The sequence below is a fragment of the Podarcis pityusensis genome (genome assembly GCF_964106645.2).
Source record: "Podarcis pityusensis genome assembly, chromosome: 18".
Classification (NCBI taxonomy): Eukaryota; Metazoa; Chordata; class Lepidosauria; order Squamata; family Lacertidae; genus Podarcis; species Podarcis pityusensis.
The window spans coordinates 3,754,419-3,777,802 of record NC_138043.1 but is presented as its reverse complement, the minus strand read 5'-3'; the positions used below and the strand labels follow the sequence as shown (position 1 = coordinate 3,777,802).

General features: G+C 49.2%; 1 protein-coding gene across 2 annotated transcripts in view; it reads right to left on the bottom strand.

Annotated features, from left to right (window-relative positions):
* The window catches only part of MIDN (midnolin), a 49,271-nt gene that overhangs the window by 18,378 nt on the left and 7,509 nt on the right, over window positions 1-23,384 (bottom strand). Inside the window, exons 1-4 of one of the 2 annotated variants that reach the window (XM_080989022.1) lie at window positions 17,212-17,363; window positions 16,577-16,802; window positions 14,046-14,133; window positions 12,910-12,972 (exon numbers count right to left, since the gene is read on the bottom strand). In XM_080989022.1, the coding sequence (XP_080845148.1) occupies window positions 12,910-12,972; window positions 14,046-14,133; window positions 16,577-16,794 (369 nt within the window). In that variant the 5' untranslated portion in view covers window positions 16,795-16,802; window positions 17,212-17,363. Of the gene's footprint in view, window positions 1-12,909; window positions 12,973-14,045; window positions 14,134-16,576; window positions 16,803-17,211; window positions 17,364-23,384 lie in introns of those variants that run through there. The other variant, XM_080989021.1, reaches the window with a different exon arrangement.

Genomic DNA, 23,384 nt, shown 5'->3' with positions numbered 1-23,384 from the left:
AATCTCAGACGCCAGAACAGCAAGAGGGATCGCTGCGCAGCGAAAGCAGCAATCCCTCTTGCTGTTCTGGCTTCTGGGATAGCTGTGCAGCCTGCATTCGCTCCATAAGACGCACACACATTTCCCCTTACTTTTTAGGAGGGAAAGGGTGAGTCTTATGGAGCAAAAAATACGGTAATTATAATAAAAAATACGGGGTCTGTTTTTATGCGTATTGTGTTGTTTTTATGATGTTAGCTGTTCTGAGCCTGGCCTCGGTCGGGGGGGGGCGGGATACAACTAATTTTTAAAAATATATTATTATTATTATTATTATTATTATTATTATTATTATTATTTTGCCTCCTCCAGTCCTTACAAAAACAGCAACCTAGGAACAGTTTCCCCTTGGCCCAGGTTTCCAGCGGAGGATGAGAGCACAGTCCTCACGCCGAAACCCCACCACTCACAGTTCAAAGACTGGGTCCCGTGGCAGGCAGCCTGTTCAACAGGTGCAGCTCTGCCGCCGGTCATTCCGAGTTTGGGAGGAGCTGCACCTGACAGATTTCTGCCTGCTGGGGGCTGACGCTCCATTGGGGTGGTGGAGAAAGCCAGCAGATTGGAGGGCCGGGTTTCTCAAAACACAGGCCCCCACTGCCCATTTTCCACCTCACCGCAGTCAATCACCACCGTGGGCAGACCATAATACCCGACACACCTGTGCAATCTGCCGGGATTTGGGTGGGGAAGTCCCAGAACAAGCCCTGGTCCCCGGGAGGGGAGGGTGTGGGGAGACAGCAGTAAATATTTGCTTAAGCAGGTGGGGTTCGCTGGTCTAGGGAGGAGTCTTTTAAAAGAGCATAACTAGACATTTCGTCCTCGCCAATTTAAGAAGGTAAAGGGTATGAGAAGCAAACTGAATAATAATCTGGTTTTTCCTCCCTTCCATGCTGCCACTGAGATAAGGGTCTGCAAAGCAGCCGCGAAGTGGGTGGGTTTTTAAAACCACGAGACGCTTCTAATTCCAGAGTTCTGGGTTCGAGTCCAACGTGGGGCAAAAGGTTCTCGCGTTGCAGGTGGGTTGGGCTAGATGAGCCGCAGCGTCCCTTTCCAAAAATGCCTTAGGGCATGGGTAGGCAAACTAAGGCCCAGGGGCCGGATCCGGCCCAATCGCCTTCTCAATCCGGCCCGCGGACAGTCCGGGAATCAGCGTGTTTTTACACGAGTAGAATGTGTGCTTTTATTTAAAATGCATGTCTGGGTTATTTGTGAGGCCTGCCTGGTGTTTTTACATGAGCAGAATGTGTGCTTTTATTTAAAATGCATCTCTGGGTTATTTGTGGGGCATAGGAATTTGTTCATTCCCCCACCCTTCAAAATATAGTCCGGCCCCCCACAAGGTCTGAGGGACAGTGGACCGGCCCCCTGCTGAAAAAGTTTGCTGTGTCTGTTTGATAATGTGTGCTTTGCTATGCCAAATAAAGGATATTTGATTTGGAAAAAAGTTTGCTGACTCCTGCCTTAGAGATTTGTGGAGTTTATTCCTCCTGCAAAGGCAGTGGAGGTTTTAGGAACAGAGTTTCCCTTCTGTTTTTCTTGCTGCCTAGGAGTTGTTCAACCGACGCTTCCGAAAATTTTTGCAATGCACACAGAAGGAGAGGAATTCTCCTTTCTTGCTGCTGCAGAAATGTCAGCAAAAGGGAGAGAGAAAAGTAATAAAAATCTAGGTAAGGGTAAAGGGACCCCTGACCATTAGGTCCAGTCGTGGCCGACTCTGGGGTTGCGGCGCTCATCTCGTTTTACTGGCCGAGGGAGCCGGCGTACAGCTTCTGGGTCATGTGGCCAGCAGGACTAAGCCGCTTCTGGCGAACCAGAGCAGCGCACGGAAATGCCGTTTACCTTCCCGCCGGAGCAGTACCTATTTATCTACTTGCACTTTGCCGTGCTTTCGAACTGCTAGGTTGGAAGGAGCAGGGACCGAGCAACGAGAGCTCACCCCGTCGCGGGGATTCGAACCACCGACCTTCTGATCGGCAAGCCCTAGGCTCTGTGGTTTAACCCACAGCGCCACACGCGTCCCATAATAAAAATCTAAGCGCACCCAAAAAATGCTCTTTGCGTCATCCGTGACCCTGATCGACTCCAACCCCCCCCCCAGCACCTGCTGGGATCCTCTAGACACCCTAGACCTCCCCACAACTGTGCGTGCCCCATCTACACACACAGAAGAAACGGAAGACAACACCCCCCCCCCCGGCTTCGAAGTTTCTGAGAAACTCGTGGGAACTGAAGGGGGCCGGATGCAGGCAGTGGGCGCAAAGCAGCGAAGTTGAGTTTCGGACAGCCGGGAAGTTGAGCAGAGTGAGGTTTAGAGGGCTGCTACCTGCAGGAAGCAGACCTGAAACCGCCTCTAGCACGCAAATTATTATTATTTTCGAAAGGTTAGAAGGCATCTAAACACGGAAGAAGTGGGACGGACCTCAACGCTGCTTTCTTCTGCAGGAACAGCGCCGTAAACAAAACACATTTCGAAAGCATCAAGCAAAAAAACTGCCAGTTTGTTAAAAAAATATACATTGATTTAACAAACCATGCATATTCAGACCTGGTAACTGTTTCTCTACTCTCTTCGCCAACACTGGGGTGGAAGTGGCTGAAATACCCAGGAATGGTGATGTCAAGGGGTTCCTGAGCATGTGCAGAGTGCAGCCCCGCGAGCTAGAGTAAGCATTCTTATCCCCAGGGAAGCGAAGATTGCAGACGTAAGTCCTCCGTCACTCTTCCTGCCTTCATTCGCAGCCGGAACCCAAGACTGTAAGCGCCTCGAGGGCAGAGACTGGGTTTCCTGGTCGCCGCAATGCGCCACATTGCTACCAGGGATGTGGGGCAAAACAGAAGAGGGCAAAACACGCCTGTTCTGGTAATTACCCTACGGAACTCACTGCCACAAGAAGGGTATGCGGAAATACTGCTTGCACTGAAACCCAGGTATCTTTTTGGGGGGGGGGGGGCTCTGTCTCCTGCATTGCAGGGGAGTTGGACCAGATGACCCCCATGGTGCCTCTGGAAGGGAGATTTCGAACTCAGACCCCACCCCACAGCCATGAAGCTCAGAGCCTCTCAAACATACCAGTCCAGGGTTGCAGCAAGAATAAAGCAAGGGAGGGGGAGGCGACTCACAAGCAACCCCCCCTCCAACCGAATTATTTGGAACTAGTATATGGAACAGCCATGCAAAAGGGTAGTCTATCTGCAAGTGTGAAGGTCTCTTCCATCAGGGCCAGAACAAATGCTTGCCTCTATGACATGGGTAGGCAAACTAAGGCCCGGGGGCCGGATCCGGCCCAATTGCCTTCTCAATCCAGCCCGCAGACGGTCCGGGAATCAGCGTGTTTTTACACGAGTAGAATGTGTCCTTTTATTTAAAATGCATCTCTGGGTTATTTGTGGGGCATAGAAATCCGTTCATTATTTTTTTTTGCAAAATATAGTCCGGCCCCCCACAAGGCCTGAGGGACAGTGGACCGGCCCCCTGCTGAAAATGTTTGCTGACCCCTGATCTATGACAACCTCGTGCCCTCCGACAAGGGCTTGAGGTGACCCAGGGCAGATCTACAGGACTAGAAATTTGGCCTTTGCTCCCCCCCAAGTCTGGGGAGCTGTGGGGGGGGGCAGAGAGGGGAGAAGCCACATTCTCCAAATCTCCAGGCGTCTGGCATTCCTCCCCCCCCCCCGGCCTGTGCCAGTCACGAAATTCCAAAACCAGCCCAGCCGCAGAGGATCCTCTGCCGTCAAAGGCACCCTCGCACCCCCCCAATCCGCCGGCCGCAAGTCACGACTCCCGGTCTGTGTCTCTCTCCCTGCAGCAACCACCCCCACCGGCGGCACAAAAGACCGCTGGACACCCGCCAGGTTATAAAAAAACAACCACCCATCACCGCGCAATAGGCAGCAAGCAATATTTATTATTGATTTTGATTAAACAGCGGAGGGGCGGGGGCGTCTGTCGCACGCAGCTGGAAGAGAATCTTCCCATCAGGAAAAAAAAATGCTTTTTAAGGCTCCCCCCCCCCCAAAAAAAAATTAATATCGCTCCACCAGATGAATGGAGTGAGCTCCTTTGTTCTCAAAAGCCTCACGCCAGCCCAGATGGCAATTTCCATAAGCAGAAAAGGTCTGGGGGAGCCTTTTCTGCAAGGATAAATTTTCTCTGCCCCCCTCACCGCTGTAAATTCGTGAGCAGCCCCTCTGCTGGGATTTCAAGTACACTGTCCCCCTGGCAAAAAGGGGGATAAATTTTGTGGAGGGGGTTTATTCTGCCTCCCACCCCACCCCCCAGGTAAACAGATTATCTGTTTATTATAGAAACTAGGCACCAGGGGAAGGTGGGAGGTCAAGAAATGCAGAGACCTATTTTGTGGCCCCCCCCCAAAAGCCAGCCGTTGAAAAATACAAAAGCAACACCCCCCCCCCCCCCGCAAATCGCAAGGGCCATAAATTTGACCAGAAAGCATTTCAACAACATGAAGCCGTAGGAGAACAAATGAAATAACGACCGCACATTATGTCACTGCAGCCTCAGAGGATATCGCAAACCCATTTCACAGACTCTGCGACTGAGGGTATAGCACAGGGAGGAATGAGCCAAGCAAACACCAATTAATTCGGGATTGTGCACCAGTACGGGGGGAAATAGCTTAGAATCTACATGCATTTGATGCCAAAAAACAAACAAACAAAAAATTTCTGCCTTGCAAGGGGTTGGGCTTGATGGCCTTTGGGGTTCCCCCTTCCAGTTCCACAGCTCTTTGAAATAAGAACGGAGGGCTCTCCAGCTGGGAGAAAACTAAACCCACCCGTGACTCAGAGCTCAGAGCCCCCTTAAGGCTCAACGCCCCCTCCTCAGTTTTTTGTTTAAAGCTGCCATCTGTTTTCCGTTTGGCGCTCCAACCATTAAGGCACTCTGCCCCTGCCACAGAAGAGAGCCCGTCTCTCGCTCTGCCCTCCTCCTCGCGTTTCCTCTGACGTCAGAGGCCAGGCTGAAGATGGAGCGCCCTTCGCTGTCATTAACCGGAGGCTGCCTTGAGTACCAGCCACCTCCGTGCCACAGGAGCCTGGCAGGACTAAAAATAAAATCTTCCCCTGGCGCTCGCTTCTTTGGAAAGAGAGAGAGAACGAAAGAAACAGAGAAAGGAGGAAGGGGCCCAATTATCTGCACGCAGGCACAGAAACACACAAATAGGCAGAGGAAAGGGCCAGATCCTGCGTAGATCTGCCAGCCTGGAATCAGAGACAACGGGTCAAAGGAACCACGGATGAGGACACCCGCCCAACACCGCCCGCCAGGCGCTTCGCGCTACAGTTCCCGGCCCGGGGGCAGGGGGCGGGTGGGAACTGGGAGTCCCAGGACGACACCAGGTTGGCCAATTCACATGCCAACTTTATACCTCACTGGGCCTGGTTTAAAAGAGAGAAAGCGCTAATGCAGGTAATTTGGGGGGGGGCATTTTAAGGGGGGGGAAGCATACCCAGGTCTGAGGCATTGCAAAGGGTTGGACCAGAGGAACCTAGCAGTATGCTTCGCACTTTACAATTCTACGAACGAATACGTTAAAATACGTACCACGCAAGGAAAGAGCGCTGGGGAGGGAAGAGGAAAGTTAGCGGGCTCATAGAGGTGCCACTTTTTTTTACAAATGGGAAGGAAGACGGCTTGAGGTCGCACCTTCCAGTGTGGATATACAGTTCCCTAAATCCCTTAGCTCTATAGGTCTGGTTCTGGTTGCCAGGCACTCTGCGTGCGCTCTAAGGAATTGTTGCCACTTCCTGGTTTAGAGCCAGGAAGACAGGAAGCTGTTTTGTTACCTGGCTCATTTTTGTCTACCTGTAGGATACTGGGAATCGGAATCTGGGACTTTCTACGTGCAAAACACCTGATTTACCACTCGGCTGCGGCTAGGCTGAGCCCACACTCTGGTCAAAATGTCTCTTAACTTGTCAGCTTGTAACGTGAAATACACGTACACATCTCATGCAAAACGCCCACTCCAAAGGCTCACGACAGAGGCAAAGGGGGGGGGGGAAGAAACTCTGCGCAAGCTCAGAAACCCTGCTGCCCTGGAAGCAGAGACAAACCTTTCTGCAAAACACAGCAGAGGGGGAAATCAAAACTCAAAACCTGTTACCTGCTCTGGAGGATGAAGTTGCACAACTGCACACCCGCCCTGGGTGGGTGGGGAATGCACTCTGCACATGCTCAGGGAACTTGCCGCCCTCGACAAACGCGTCAAGGCCGCCGATAAGCCTTTCCACAAGCTAGGAGGGGGGCTGGGAACTTTAAAAAAACAACAACCTGCAGTCACAGTGATTGCGACACAACCTCAGAGGGTTATCTTCGCCGGAGGATGCAAGTTTCACAATCGCACAGTCTTCTGGGAGGGAACTGGGTGGGTGGGAAAAAGATACACACACACAGAAACCCAACTCCATGTTCTCTAGAGAGATGGCAATGGGTTTGGGCTGAGGGCGGGAGAGAGAGAAAGAAAGAAAGAAAGAAAGAAAGAAAGAAAGAAAGAAAGAGATAGAGACGTACTTCTGTGCCAACCATCTGAAAAGGGGGGAAAAAATATTATTTTCCTGCTAGGATTCAGAAAGCCTTCTGAAGGAAGAAATATAAATTGATTGCCTCTGAATCCAGCTCAAGAGCTGAGCCCCAGTTCCCAGAAACCAGAGATGACTCAGAGTACACCGAATTCTTCCTTTCTCTGACGACGTGTTCAGAAAACTTGGCCCGAGGTAACCCTCGCCTTGCCCGCTTCCCCGCCGCTCTGGGAGGGTGGCACCACGGCCACGCTCCGAGGGTGGGGCGGGCGGGCGGTTGGCGCCCTCCCTGAGAGGAGGGTGGCACGCATCACTGGAGGGGCGCCCCACAGACTTCCTGGACCACCCCACCCTTTGCAAAGCAAATAAACACACACAAAAAACAGCAACACTCAACGTCAGGGAGGAACAGGAAATTTAGCACAGCGTTACTCAGTCCAAACCAGCCTTTCTCAACCTGTGTGTTGTTGAACTACAACTCCCATCGCCCCTAGCTAGCTAGCAAGGCCAGATCTCAGGGATGATGGGAGTTGTAGTCCAACAACATCGCCAAAAACGGTGCCCATCCCGAAAACCAAAACACAACCCAAGAGAGGAAGAAGAAGAAGAAGAGTTTGGATTTGATATCCCGCCTTTCACTCCCCTTCAGGAGTCTCAAAGCGGCTAACATTCTCCTTTCCCTTCCTCCCCCACAACAAACACTCTGTGAGGTGAGTGGGGCTGAGAGACTTCAGAGAAGCGTGACTGGCCCAAGGTCACCCAGCAGCTGCATGTGGAGGAGCGGAGACGCGAACCCGGTTCCCCAGATTATGAGACTACCGCTCTTAACCACTACACCACACTGGCTCTACACCACAGAGGTTATGATTTCGGCCGAGCAAACCCACACAGGCTTGTAAAAGAGGAGATTCTCAGCAGGGTAATACTACTACTACTACTAGGTTCTGGGTTCGAATCCCGACCATAGCTGTCAACTTACAGGTTTGAAAATAAGGGACCAGCAGCCTCGAAAAGAAGGGATCAGCAGCCAAAATAAGGGATCAACAATTACTTTGATAAAATACATATTTTGTTGCATGCGAATGGCTTTAAATACCTATTAGGTCCATTAATTACCATATAGCATATATTCAACACAAAAAAACAGCAACAATTTGTTGTTGACAAAGGACAGCTGGACATAGAAAGGGCCCCATTACCTTCAGTAGCTTATTTAAGGGACATCATCAATAAGGGACAGCAGCGGGACATGGCGCTGGGATAAGGGACTGTCCCGCCAAATAAGGGACGCTTGACAGCTATGATCCCCACTTGGCCATGGAGCTGAACGGGTGACCTCAGGGCAGGCGTTGGCTATCTCGGCCCGGCCGACCTCGCAGGCGATTCATCGAGGGCGGGGAACCCGTGGGAGACAGGGGTTGAAACCCCACCCCCCGCAATTGCACCCCCTCCAGCCTAATCTACCTCGCAGGTTTGTTGTGGGGGAGCGCTGCTTTGGAGAACGCAGCAACAGTAATTAAATAAAACACACACCCCCGTCTCTCAACGAACGGAAGCGAGAGATTTCAGCCCCCCGCCCTGCACCCAGATCTCAGGAAAGGGCGTCAGATCTTTCGTAAGACCCACCCCAAACATTCGAGGAAGCAGATTTTTCTGCTCTTAGCAGAAAGAAGACGGGCAGCCGTTTGAGGCGAGCAGAACAGTCGCAGGATGAATGAGAGGGGGGGCTTCCTGGTTTTGTCTCTCTGTTCCCCACCCCAAGTAAATACCCGGACAGTAACTGGGCGTTCCCTTCTGTGGAAAATCTAGGCAAAGAAGAGGTTTGCTAGGGGGAGTGGGGGAGAGGAGAGGTTCACCCCCCCCGCCATTTCCCTGTCCTAGGAAGAACACAGAAGCAGTTTGGTGCCTTGAGCTTGCTTGGTTTCCTCTTCCCTCCCCAACTCTCTTTCCTCTCGTGTGTGTGTGTTTGTTTTTAAATAATATTCATAAAGACTGCAAGCCTTCAGGCGCAGAGCTTGCTATATAAATAGAGATATTTAGATATACTGTATTTTCTGGCGTACAAGACTACATTTTAACCCAGGAAAATCTTCTCAAAAGTCGGGGGTCGTCTTATACGCCGGCTACAGCAGCAGCAGCTCCGGCAGCAACTCCCCACCAAAGGATAAAACGACCGCACATTAAATCAGAGGACCCCAAGCTCTCTAGAAATACGCTTGAAAATTGGCCCCAGAAGCCCCCGGCCACTGGGAAGTGGAGCGGATTTCTGAGCTGGACTGGAGACTGGTTTTTTTAAAATTTTATTTGGTGTGCGTTGGAAGAGGGGTAGTCTTATATGGCGAGTATATCCCAAACTTTATTTTAACTGGGAAAGTTGGGGGGTCGTCTTATACGCCCAGTCGTCTTATATGCCGGAAAATACGGTATATACATGCACATATACAGGGGACATGTGACAGATTCTAGGGAGCTTTATTACTTATTAAATTTCTTTACGGCCCCATAGATCTCACGAGCGGTTCACAACATTAAAAACAACGCAACATTTCACAATACGAAGATGGCGATGAGTAATATTGATTTACTAAACAGAGAATGAATATTTACGAAGAGAGATGCACGAAATGGTAATTTTCACGGTCGCAAAGTTGTTTTAAAAAGTTGTGCTTTAATGCTGACACCCAGCCTGGGACCTTAGGACGGTTCCCTCCCTGCGAGAAGCGAGGTTACAGGGAACCAGACACAGGGCCTTCTCGGTGGTGGCACCCGCCCTGTGGAACGCCCTCCTGTCAGATGCCAAGGAAATAAACCACTATCTGACTTTTAGGAGACATCTGAAGGCAGTTTAAGGCAGTTTTTAACGTTTTGTCGTGTTTTTAATATTCTGTTGGGAGCCGCCCAGAGTAGCTGGGCAAACCCAGTCAGACCCAGCATACAAATAAAATAAAAATAAATAACGTGCACTAAATGCATACAAGATTGCAAGTAGCGCAGGCTCGAAATTAAAGGGAAAGCATGTGGCTGGCCAGGATTCTGCGCCAAACCCACTGGGCCTGATTCAGTACAGCCATCGTGACACAACTAAGACCCATTCACTTCAATGGAGAAGAACTTCGAAATAAATGCCAGGCTAGCATCAAAACTTCAGAGGAAGCCAAGGGCAAGTCTTTAAACCCGGCCACCCTCCCGCAACCAGATTTTGCACGCTTCTTCCCCCCCAAACCCCCCCAATACATTTTTTTGCTACCAAGAGAAAAGTCTCCACAAAGAGGAAGGAATGTGGGTTTCACAGCAGCCAGAATAATCAAAGCCAGCCCCACCAGAAACAGATGGCCGGCTGCCACTCGGCTCAGCTCCCCTCCACAAAAAAATGCTTGCATTCCTGGTGTGAACCCCCCCCTTGCCATCAATAGGCCAACCCCCCCTCAAATTCCACCCTTGCCTCTTCCCGAGGCTCCTACTCTCACGAGGGCTGAGAGAGAGAAAGAGCGCCTCAAATAAATCAAAATTCCCCGCCCCTCTCTTCTCCATATAATGATCAGGCTGTGGGGTGGAGGGGGGGAGAGGAAGGAGAAATTGGACTCTTTCAACCCCCCCTTGCTGCTACTCTGCACCCCAAATCTCTCCCCCCCCCCGCCAGCCAAAAGCCTATCTGCGCTTGGGCAGGAGACAAAATAATAATAATAATTAAGTGGCCGCCCCACAACATTGCCCTAGTATACATTCATTTTTTTAAAAAAATAAACGTGGGCCTAGTTTTTTTAAGGGACGCAGGTGGCGCTGTGGGTTAAACCACAGAGCCTAGGACTTGCTGATCAGAAGGTTGGCGGTTCGAATCCCCATGACGGGGTGAGCTCCCGTTGCTCGGTCCCTGCTCCTGCCCACCTAGCAGTTTGAAAGCACGCCAGTGCAAGTAGATAAATAGGTACTGCTCCGGCGGGAAGGTAAACGGCGTTTCCATGCGCTGCTCTGGTTCGCCAGAAGAGGCTTAGTCCGGAAGCTGTATGCCGGCTCCCTCGGCCAGTAAAGCGAAATGAGCGCCACAACCCCAGAGTCAGCCACGACTGGACCTAATGGTCAGGGGTCCCTTTACCTTTAGTTTTTTTAAACCCTGGGCACCACATAGTAAATTCGAGGTGCCTTAAGAGTGATATAATGCTCTGGTTAATCTGGTGTTGGGGAATAATCGCAAACAACAACAAAAACCACCCCAAACTGGGTGATTACTACAAGTTGTGGGTCTATTGGAATTAAATGACAGGCATCCGCTTTGCTATTGTGAGAATGCTTCTTTTTACTTATTGGGGCTGCGGGGGGGACAGGACGACTGGAAAGGGGCTCACACCTTGATTTTAAATCACATTATCAAAACGCTCGTTTTGATCACACGAGGATTATAAAGACAATCGGTTTTCATTCAGCTATGTTGGATTCAGGGTAGGCTGCCCCCACCCCCGGAATTAATGGACACCCCCCCCCCAGTTCACCTTGTTCATTAAGTTCAACGGGACCACAACCATTTTAAGAATCGGTGCCCGCTTGGTTTCCTCTTCCCTCCCCAATGCTTTTTCCTTTTGTGATGTGTTTTAAATTGCGGCCGGTTCTGTTCGTTCATTTCTGTGGCTAGCAGACTAATGGCGAAGGACAAAGCCAGAGATATTAAACAGTGGCAGCTGGCAGATGAAGGGAACTTCTTTGCTTGCAAGGGGGGGGGCAATAAAGGGGAGATGTTTCCCACCCACCCCCTTGGCCCAATTCCTGGCCAGCCACCACAATTTTCTTTTGAGAGCATTTTAGATTCATTCGCCCCGGAAGACCAACAGATCAGGACTCATTTATGTAATTTAGACTGCCATGAGCCATGTGCAATGTTAGCCCTACTCAGAGTAGACCTATAGCTGAGAGACCCTCATCCCGCTGCCTTTTTCTTCTAGCTTTGAAGGATTACCAAGCCAAATCAGTGTTAAGCAGCCTTCCTTGAAGTCTCCTCAAATATTATTATTATTATTATTATTATTATTATTATTATTATTGACAACAACCCTGGCTTTCCAAGGGTCCTGAACCCCCCAGCTTTGAAAGCCCATCGTGATGTGGGAGACAAATCCACACCTTTAATAGTCACAAGTTTCCCTTACAGGATTCAGTTAAATCCATCAAAAGGCTAGGCTTCTAGGTTCTCTCTAAAGGCAGCGGTTGCCAACTTATCAGGCCCCCACAGACGCATCTGCATTTTTAGAGCAAGCCCCACGGCAACACCTCCCTCTAGCCCCTTCTGCCCTCCCTCCACCAGAGCAGGCGAAAATAAAACGAAAATTCAGATTTGGTGCAATTCATCCAGAGCCTCGAAAAGCCCATAGAGATGAAAGAGGAAGTGGGAAAGAGCGGCACTCTTTCCTACTTCCTCCTTCAACTCTATGGCCTTTAAGCCTCGCAAAAAATGAGATCATACAAAGCAGACACTCCCCCTTCTCAAGTCCCATCGCTCCACATTTAAAGCAGTCACGGTGCACCAAGAATCCTGGGAAACGTAGTTTCAGGGTGCTGAGAGTCAGTAGGCAGCGTCCTGTTCCCACCAGAAAACTGCAATTCCCAGAGTTCCCCTACAAAGAGGAATGGGCTGTTTAACCATCTTGGGAATTGCAGCGCTCTCTCAGCACCCTGAAACTATAACTCCCAGGATTTTATGGGGAAGCGACTGCTTTAGTCGAAATAGTGCTTTAATAATAATATTTTTTTATTTTTATCCCGCCCTCCCCGACCAAAGCCGGCTAACAGGTAAAAATAGCACAGCGTACATAAAATATGTACATTAAAGGTCATTAAGGAGATGCAATTTAACAAGGAATAAATTAAGACCCTCACGGAGGGGAGGGAAGTAAGATAAATGGCGACAATTAAAGATGTATTAAAGATACGTTGAATGTATAAATAAAATAAAATACACACGGGGCCAAAGATATCCTGGACCACAGATGATTGGGGAAAAGAAAAGATGTACAATCGAGGTACAAAATTAACCGCACTAAAGTTCCCAAGTCAATACGGCGGTGATCAGGGAAGTGATCCGAAAGGAAAGAAGGAAGTTTTACCCAAAGGCAGAAGCGGAGCTCGTTTTTCTTTTGAAATCCTTCTTTTAAATACACAGGGAGGGTCAAATTCTTTAGGAAAAGATCTGGAGGTCACCAGGGCTGAGGCAGCGTGCCACTGACCAAGCCCTGTAGTCCTCGCAGGGCAATTTCAGGCAATGGAACAAAATAAGATTTTGGGAGAAATTTTCACACACACACACACACACACACACACGTCCCGAGCCGAAAATGTCCTTACCTGAGTTTCTGTTAAACTTTCCAACGCTTGCATTACGGACTGCTCCGGTCTGGATGCTTGCGACTGTAGAAGGTGGGTTTTTTGGGGGAGAAACAAGGAAAATAAGATAAATCTCTTTTTCCAAAAATCGACACTTTGCCTAGTCCAGGATATCTGAAGGAGCGTCTCCACCCCCAACGTTCTGCCCGGACACTGAGGTCCAGCGCCGAGGGCCTTCTGGCAGTTCCCTCCCTGCGAGAAGCCAAGTTACAGGGGACCAGGCAGAGGGCCTTCTCGGTGGTGGCGCCCGCCCTGTGGAACGCCCTCCCACCAGATGTCAAAGAGAACAACAACTACCAGACTTTTAGAAGACATCTGAAGGCGGCCCTGTTTAGGGAAGCTTTTAATGTTTGATGTATTACAGTATTTTAAATTTTTCTTTGGGAAGCCGCCCAGAGTGGCTGGGGAAGCCCAGCCAGATGGGCGGGGTTATAAATAATAAATTATTATATTATTATTATTATTAGTCACCTACAGAGCATTCCGAATCGCCTCTAGGCAAGCAGGAAGGGAAAGAGCCCAAGGGGAGGCTAACTTATCTCCTCACCCCCCCCGGCTGCCTTTGAGTGACCTGTTAGCTTGCAGAGGGGCTCCAAAAATTAAATTAAAGGTTAGGGAACCTTTTCCTAGCCGGGGGACCAATAGGCCCAGGGCCAATCTTCCGGGGGCCGCATGGCAGAGGTGTGCAGGGCCAGACCTAAAAAGCATGCAGAATTTTACTAGTTTCTGCAGAGTTTGGGTAGCCGTCTGCCAGGGATTCTTTTAGCTGTTGTTCCTTAGAGCAGGCATAGGCAAACTCGGCCCTCCAGATGTTTTGGGACTACAACTCCCATCATCCCTAGCTCACAGGAGCAGTGGTCAGGGACGATGGGAATTGTAGTCCCAAAACATCTGGAGGGCCAAGTTTGCCTGCCTTAGAGGATGACTAAGGCATCCATCGCCATACTCAATGCCTTCTGACTACAACTCCCATAATCATTGGCCATTCACACACACCCAGTTGCAGCGGATGGGAGTTATAGTTCAAAGCACCCGGTGGGCGCCACATCTTGGGCTCCTCCTGAGGCTTAGGGAGATAAGAAATGAAATTTATTTACCATTAAGCCAGTTTCCACTGTTGGCACCAGAGTCAACTTGCTCCCGTCTCCAACACCCAGATCTTGAAGTTTGCCCGAATTAAGTCGACTAAAAGGATATTTTTGGGGGGTGAGCAGGGGGGAGAGAAACGGAGGGAGGGAGGAGGGATAAAGCATTGTTACTTTTTTTAAAAAAATACAAATGGTAATTAAATTGCTTTCAGAACACAGAACCTCTGATTATTCATCTTTCCAGTATTTCTCTTTTTTGGGGAATGGGGAGTGTCTTCCTTCAGCTTCTCCCCCTTTCCGCTCCTTTTATGTAAACACAATATAATAAATCAGTCTCTCTCCGCCCCCCCCCCCAGACACAGGGCAGCTGGTATTCCGCAGTCATCCGTCAAGCAACTATCTCTTTGCACATACCCACTCTGCCAGACAATTTCAGCGACAGATCTGGGTAGATTATTTTATCCATTCATTCATTGCAAAAAAAAACCCCCATTGTATCTGAAGAGAGAAATAGCCATATTTTTCTAAGGGGAGAGACAGCAAGCGATAAATTTATGGTTGTAAAAAGAGGGGCTCCCCCCCATATTATATTGCAAGGCCCAGTACCTAAAGGGGAAAATATAGAATAAAATGACATTACTGTTCCCTGATTTTTAAGTCTGAACTGTCCCCCGTTTTTACCTAGTTGTGCGAAGAAGGGAGACCATAAAAATGCTTTTTTTTTTTATTTATGCATTAAAAAATAAAATAAAAAGCAGATCAGACAGGGGGTGGGAGGGAAGATAGACAAATGGGGGGGGGGAGATTTCCTTCCCCCTCAAGGGCTCCTCACATAAAGGCAACTGCTTCCTTGCATCTTAGGAACTGATCTGTCTCTCTCTACCCTAACAAAGCTGAGATTTTGTTAAACAAAGGGAGAGAGAGGAGGAGGAGGAGGAGGGACGCCCCCCCCAGCCTGGCCCTTATAAGCTACTGTTGCAATTAGACTTCCACAAATCCTCTGCATAATTACAAAATAATAAAATGAGAATACAATGTTTCAGATTCCCTGCAACGTAGGGATGCTCAAATATTGATTTATTTATTTTTAAGCAGGTACGGTTTGCACAGAGATGGAGTATGCTTGGGGGGGGGGGCGCGCGTCCTGCAATTGCAAGAATCAAACTTCCGAACAAAGGACAGGAGGGAGAAGGCCAGGCCAGGATTGGGGGGGGGGGGCAGGTAGATTTGGGGGCCACATTGAGAATTTCCAGCTATACCCCAGACAAACCCTTTTGTGGGAACCCCCCAAAAAGAGGCCAGGAGATTTTTTTTCCTTGGGGGGGGAATAGGTATGAAAAATATGCCCCCCCCGGAAAAAAACACCAGCCACCCCATGCAAGGACCCACATAAATATTCTCACCAAATATCTCAAATTGTAAGTGGGTAATTTCAGAGTGTGGTTTTTCTAGACCCCACCCTCCCCGTTCATAAACAGTGGGAGAAATGGAAATGGGGGCTATTTGGGGACAATAAGTATTTTGGGGACACACCAAATCTAGGCTGAAGGCATCTCTTTTATAAACACACCCCTTTTACACATCCTAGTCTGGTGCCATCAAAGGAACCCGACGCAAATGACAATATATATGCATTTTAGGCGATTTTTGGCAAATATGCACCAGCACGTATCAAAAGACAGGTTTATAGCAGGGATATATAAAAAGGGGGGAGGGTCACGAGTGTGTCATACGTGTGAACACGGGTGCAAACACACCCACCCCACAAAAGCAAGCAGAAATGATTTTTATTTTTTATTTTGGCCCCTCCTCGGTCGAAATCCAGCCATTGCAAGGAACGGACCCAAGTCTGCAACTCACTTCCACTCATTTCAACGGGTCTACTCTGAGCGCGATCCGCTACACTTTCCTGCCCTTCTGAAAAAGTTGCACGGCTGAGCTTACTCCCGAGTAGACCATTCCCCCGCCCCAAACCCCCCCCCCTCTCTCTCTCTCTCTCTCACACACACACACACACCGCGCCGCCAAGATCCCACCAGGCCCTGGTTGCCCCAGGATTAAGCCCTCCTGGATTCAGCTGCGGAAGCCTACTCCCGAGTATAACAACGTCTCGGGCTCCGGGATGCAGGTCGAAAAGCGAGGCGCTGGAGCCCAAGCTCTCCGCCGGAGCTGTGCAATTAAAAGGGCGCGCAGCTTCCTCAAGCCCATTCCTTCCAATAGGTCTACTCCCGTGTAGAGCTCCTACACTTTCCACCGAACGCAGCGAACTCGGGCACATCCCTTTCCCACGGGTCTCCTCCCGAGCAAGAGTTCACAACCACCCACTGACACGGAGATGCTGCCTTAAGGTCAGCGGGTCTACTCCCGAGTAAAACTTCGCAGGCTGCAACCCGAACTTCTTGCTCCGGATTTAAGCCTAACTCCTCTACACGGGTATTCGGGATGGGGTGGGGAGGAAGAAAGGAAAAGGAAGGGGGGAATTAGCAATATAACACACACACACACACACACACACACACGCGCGTACACGTGTAATTTACCTTTCTTTGTGCAACAGCGCCAGCCTCTCTCGCGGGACCTTCAGCCTCTGGGACAACCGCCGCTTCAGACCTTCCACCGTCTCTTCCACGGGCACAGACAGCTCATACCGGGCCCCGGTGGTCGTGTGAACGAGCACATTCATGGACGGCTCGCTCTGAACCGCGTCGCAGGCTGGAGGCCCCCGGCTGCAACTCCTGGGGGTGGGTTGGTGGTCCATTCGATTACCTAGAGGTTTTTTTTGGGGGGGGGGGGGAGACAAGGAGACACGGATCAGACAAAAGGAGCGCTTCCCGCGAGAAACCGGAGCGACTCCGCTTCGAGCGTCCACACGACGCCGGAGTCAATCCGAGTGCGAGCTTTCCAGACGTCCTCCTCTCTTTCTCTTTCTCTCTCTCTCCCCCCCCCCGCCGCCGCTCGCGTGCAAAGATCGCGTAGGGAGCCGACGTCCTTTGTCCTCCTCCCCCCAAACTCACGCTCAATTCTCCCCTCCCCCCTCCCACTTAAAAGACAATGGGAAGGCGACTTTGTAAAACACACGCACACAAAAAAAACCCCCCAAACCTGTCTCCTGGTTGAAATATAGTTTAAAAGGTTTTTTAAAAATATATATATATTTAAATTATTTCCTCCCCACCTGAGGCTCGAACCCGCGGCCACACAGACGGAGCAGCGAAGCAGCCGGCGCCGCCGCCGCCGCCGCCGCCGCCAGGGCTGCTGCTGCTGCTCCCGAGGTCTGGCGTGAAACTAACCAGCGCAGAAGAAAGGAGGAGGAGATGAAAGAGGGAAGAGCCAGAATGAGAAAGAGAGGAAGGGAGGGGGGCGGGGCGGCGGCGCCGAGCGAAAGTTATAATGTATCAACGTTCCAAACGGGGGCGGAGCCTCTCTCCCCTCCCCATTCATTCTTTTCTCCTGCTCTCTCCCCCCCAGCCAATCCCAGCCCTCCGAACGCCCAGACGCCACCGCGGCGGGCCAATGGCGGCCGGCGGCCGGCTCTCCCCCCACGTGGAAAGGGAGACCGGATGCTCCGCGCAGACCAGCGCCATCGAGCCATAGGGGGAGGGGCCAAGATGGAGTTTTTTTTACCCCCCCTTCTCCGCCCACACGCCCTTTTTTTTTTTTGGAGGGGGAGGGGTAAGAGCCGGCCCCCGTATTTCCTCCCCCGCCCCGGTCTTTTTTTTTTTTAAAGGGCCATTCATAATATATTCTTCCTACAACAAAGAACGTTACAGTATTAAAGAATGAGACGTGTGTGAGATCGATTGTACTGTGTGTGTGTGTGTATTTATATATATAGATAGATAGATATAGATATAAAAATAGAAATATATTTACATACATAAATATATATATAGATATATACACATACATAAATATATATGTATTTAGATATATATGTATATATAAATATTTCTCTCTCTCTCTCTCTCCCTCTATATATATATATACACATATATATGGATTTATAGATAGATTATGTTGTTGTTGTTTAGTCGTTTAGTCGTGTCCGGCTTTTTATAGCAAAAATCAAGCTTAAACTGAAGAAAGTAGGAAAAACCACTGGGCTGGTAAGATACAATCGAAATCAAATCCCTTATGAATAGATAGATTATATAGAAGCCCAAATGGGGAGAATGTTAATTGCAAGGAGACTGGAGGGTTGGTCTTTTTTGTCCTAATTAATGTTTTTTTAAAAAAAAGAAAAATAGTGGGTTTTTCTTTTTTTTAAAGGGAAGGTGTGGAGCCCTGAGACGCACAAAGAGCATCAAAGGCAGAGTGGTATATAAATGTAATAAGTGATGATGATAAATTAATAATAACAATAAGTCATGATAATAACATACAATTTACAATAGCAATATTGTATCAAGTTTTTAAAGGTTTAGGATAGCTTTTCTTGCGTACGACCAGTCCAATACATATTACTATGTTATTATCAGTTTGTTTGTTTGTTACTGTTATTAACAATACTGTTTGTACATCGCTAATTGGACCAAATTGGGACGCGGGTGGCGCTGTGGGTTAAACCACAGAGCCCAGGGCTTGCCGATCAGAAGGTCGGCGGTTCAAATCCCCGCAATGATGGGGTGAGCTCCCGTTGCTCGGTCCCTGCTCCTGCCCACCTATCAGTTCGAAAGCACGAAGTGCAAGTAGATAAATAGGTACCGCTCCGGCGGGAAGGGAAACGGTGTTTCCGTGCACTGCTCTGGTTCGCCAGAAGCGGCTTAGTCCTGCTGGCCACATGACCCGGAAGCTGTACGCCGGCTCCCTCGGCCAATAAAGCGAGATGAGCGCCGCAACCCCAGAGTCGGTCACGACTGGACCTAGTGGTCAGGGGTCCCTTTACCTAAGAGGCAAGGGGGCACCTGGGAGTGCTGGAGATACCTTTACCTTTAATTGGACCAAGAGCTCCACAAAGAGGTGAAAGACAAAACGGTATCTGTATCAAAAAGCACAAACTCAAATCACTGAAAATTATGAACCAAGTACAGTGGTACCTCGGGTTACATACGCTTCAGGTTACAGACTCCGCTAACCCAGAAATAGTACCTCTGGTTAAGAACTTTGCTTCAGGATGAGAACAGAAATCGTGCTCCGGCGGCAGCAGGAGGCCCCATTAGCTAAAGTGGTGCTTCAGGTTAAGAACAGTTTCAGGTTAAGAACGGACCTCCGGACCTAATTAAGTATTTAACCCGAGGTACCACTGTACGTTATTATTATTATTATTATTATTATATACCACCCGACATCTGTAAATCTCAGGGCAGTTCGCAACATAAAATAGGACTCACTCCGCAGGGATGTATCAAAGCAAAATACTAGAAAGTTAATCCTATAGGCATGGTCACTACAGAATGGCCCCAACTGAACTGGTCAGCTGGTCAGGGTGTGGTTTCAACTGAATGAGAGTGGCTTGCCAGCACCTTCACAGAAATAAACCCAGCAGGGACTAGGTACTTGGAAACTCAAAAACTGGAAATATAATTCTCCTTTATTTGTTTCTTGTAAACAGGCATCATTTATTGTCTTGATTTATGAAGACGGTGATAATTTAAATTATGAGAGTTGTTTTAAAGTGCTTATTATTATTATTATTGGGGAATGCTTTCCCTGTCCCATTCATTTGGGGGAGGAGAAAGTTTGAGTTTTCACAGGGTAACTTGAAATTCTTCACATGCCTTCCACATTTGAGCAAGGGGTATTTATAATTAGGTTTTTTTTTTCAGGAGACACCTGGCGAGAAAAACTCAAAACTGACTCCCCTCTTCATGTCTTCCCATTTCTGTCTATCCAGACTGATAGAGCCTTGCAGAATATTCCCTTGCTCACTGACCCACCCACCCTAAACTCCCCGATCAAGGTCTTGCCCCTAAGACCTGTTCTGAATGAGTATTCGCTGATTGATAGTGCCTCTGAGCATGCGCAGAGTTTGTTCTGCTAAACCTCTTGTGCAAATACACAGAAGTCCAGAAGGGGAAAACCGGCTTCCTGGTTGTATCCAGACAAACCCAATCTCTACTCGTTATTACGTAATCCCAAAATATTCCCCTGCAACAAAATATTACAACAGCCCTGTACTGCGGTCCTCCCTGCTTTTGCAGAATTAATCAGAAATAAATACATCTGTGCCCCACAGAGCTGTAGGGTCCCAGAACCATTTTTTTAAAGTAGAGCTATATCATGGGATGCGGGTGGCGCTGTGGGTTAAACCACAAAGCCTAGGGCTTGCCGATCAGAAGGTCGGCGGTTCGAATCCCCGCAATGATGGGGTGAGCTCCTGTTGCTTGGTCCCTGCTCCTGCCCACCTAGCAGTTTAAAAGCACGTCAAAGTGCAAGTAGATAAATAGGTACCACTTCGGCGGGAAGGTAAACGGTGTTTCCGTGCGCTGCTCTGGTTCGCCAGAAGCGGCTTAGTCCTGCTGGCCACATGACCCGGAAGCTGGACGCCGGCTCCCTCAGCCAGTAAAGCGAGATGAGCGCCGCAACCCCAGAGTCGGCCACGACTGGACCTAATGGTTAGGGGTCCCTTTAACTTTACCTTATCACCAGTGTGTTGATAAAGCCATCAAATCGATCTAGTAGCTGTGTGGTTGCTGAGCTGAGATCCCCAAAGGAGATCAACACGGGGGTTCCTTTGCTGGGACTAATTGGTGTAGAGAACAGGCAAGCTTGGCGGTTTCACAGGGCTCTTCATCGCCAGCGCTCTGTTAATACCCGCAAGCTTGCACCTCTCCTTGGCCAAACCAGGCTGCTCTGCATCAAGAAATACTGTATTTTTCGCTCTATAAGACACACCGGACCACAAGACGCACCTAGTTTTTGGAGGAAGAAAACAAGAAAAAAAATATTCTGAATCTCAGAAGCCAGAACAGCAAGAGGGATCGCTGCGCAGTGAAAGCAGCAATCCCTCTTGCTGTTCTGGCTTCTGGGATAGCTGTGCAGCCTGCATTCGCTCCATAAGACGCACACACATTTCCCCTTACTTTTTAGGAGGGAAAAAGTGAGTTTTATAGAGCAAAAAATACAGTACTTCCTTGTCTTATCCTTCCTGTTCAGGGGCAGAAAGAGGTGCTTTAAGTAAATCAAAACTCTTTTTGTTGTTGTTGTTTAGTCGTGTCTGCCTCTTCGTGACCCCCTGGACCAGAGCACGCCAGGCCCTCCTGTCTTCCACTGCCTCTCGCAGTTTGGTCAAACTCATGCTGGTAGCTTCGAAAACACCGTCCCACCATCTTGTCCTCCGTCATCCCCTTCTCCTTGTGCCCTCCATCTTTCCCAGCATCAGGGTCTTTTCCAGGGAGTCTTCTCTTCTCATGAGGTGGCCAAAGTCTTGGAGCCTCAGCTTCAGGATCTGTCCTTCCAGTGAGCACTCAGGGCTGATTTCCTTAAGAATGGAGAGGTTTGATCTTCTTGCAGTCCATTGGACTCTCAAGAGTCTCCTCCAGCACAGGAATTCAAAAGCATCAATTCTTCTATGACCCTTCGCAAATAGGGGCACAGGGACCTTATACCAAATTAGACCACAGGTCCATCGATTCTAGCTCAATATTGCTTACAGTGACACAGCGTTAGAAATGCCTAAGAGGTCGCAACTGACTCTAAGTTCACCCAGTGAGCTTACTAGCAGAGTAGGGATTCGAACTCTGATCTCCCAGGTACTAGTCTGACACTCTAACCCATGAATACGCAAACTAAGTCCTGGGGGTCGGATCCGGCCCCATCGCATTCTCAATCCGGCCTGCGGACGGTCCAGGAATCAGCATGTTTTTTCATCAGTAGAATGTGTCCTCTTATTTAAAATGCACCTCTGGGTTATTTGTGGGGCATAGGAATTCGTTGTTTTCTTTTTCTTTTTCCAAAATATAGTCCGGCCCCCCACAAGGTCTGAGGGACAGTGGACCGGCCCCCTGCTTAAAAAGTTTGCTGGCCCCTGCTCTAACCACTACTACACCCCACCAGCTTCCTAGAGCACATCTGCTATGGGGCAGCTCTATAAATTATGTAGGTAAATAAATAGGGGGAAAGCAAAAATGTCCCTTAGAGAAGGATCTGAAATATTTTCCTTGAATCTGTTGTATTCTGGATTGTTTTGATATTTTCATGTGCTCTAAATGACTTTGAGGCACCCCCCCTTGAAATATACATTAAATGAATAATAATAATAATAATAATAATAATAATAATAATAATAATGTCCATGGGGGTGGAATGGCGCCTTGACAGTCCATTGTGACCCCTGACCATTAGGTCCAGTCATGGCCGACTCTGGGGTTGCGGCGCTCATCTCGCTTTACTGGCCGAGGGAGCCAGCGTACAGCTTCCAGGTCATGTGGCCAGCATGACTAAACCGCTTCTGGCGAACCACAGCAGCGCACGGAAACGCCGTTTACCTTCCCACTGGAGTAGTACCTATTTATCTACTTGCACTTTGAGGTGCTTTCGAGCTGCTAGGTGGGCAGGAGCAGGGACCGAGCAACGGGAGCTCACCCTGTCCCGGGGATTCGAACCGCCGACCTTCTGATCGGCAAGTTTACTGTTTATATCTGAGTTTCTAACACTGTCTGGGGCTGATGGGGACATAGGGAACTGCCTTTTACTGTGTCAGACCACTGGCCCATCCATTTGAGGTTTGTCTACAATGATGGGCAAAAGCTCTCCAGGTTTTTTCTAGTGGGTTTGGATAAAATTCCAGCTCCAGCCCATCTCTGGGAAAGTAATGTGGCTTTTCTGTGGTGCAAGGACATTTTCTTCACAGCTTCCTGGATTAAGGGTCTAAGAGCCCTGGCTGAAGAGAGGCAGAATTTGCTGAAAGGGATTTCGAAGAGTTGCAAGAGAAAGGGCCTTGGATTGGAGGACAAAGGCAGAGAATGGGACTAAGTACAGAAAAGCAGCGTCCTACCACTTTAAACAGGGCTTCTCCCAGAGAATCCTGGGTAATGTAGTTTGCTAGGGCTGCTCACAGCCCTTAGGACAGCCTTTCTCAACCTGTGGGTCCCCAGATGTTGTTGAACCACAACTCCCATCACCCCTAGCTAGCTAGCAAGGCCAGAGCTCAGGGATGATGGGAGTTGTAGTCCAACAACATCTGGGGAACCACTGAGCTAAGAGGATAGAGGGGAAGCTCTTCCATAGAGTCTGCATAAGCCAGGCTTCCTCAACCTCGGCCCTCCAGATGTTTTGAGACTACAATTCCCATCATCCCTGTCCACTGGTCCTGCTAGCAAGGGATCATGGGAGTTGGAGGCCAAAACGTCTGGTTGAGGAAGCGTGGTGTAAGCTGAACTTAAGCCAGCCTTTCTCAACCCGTGGGTC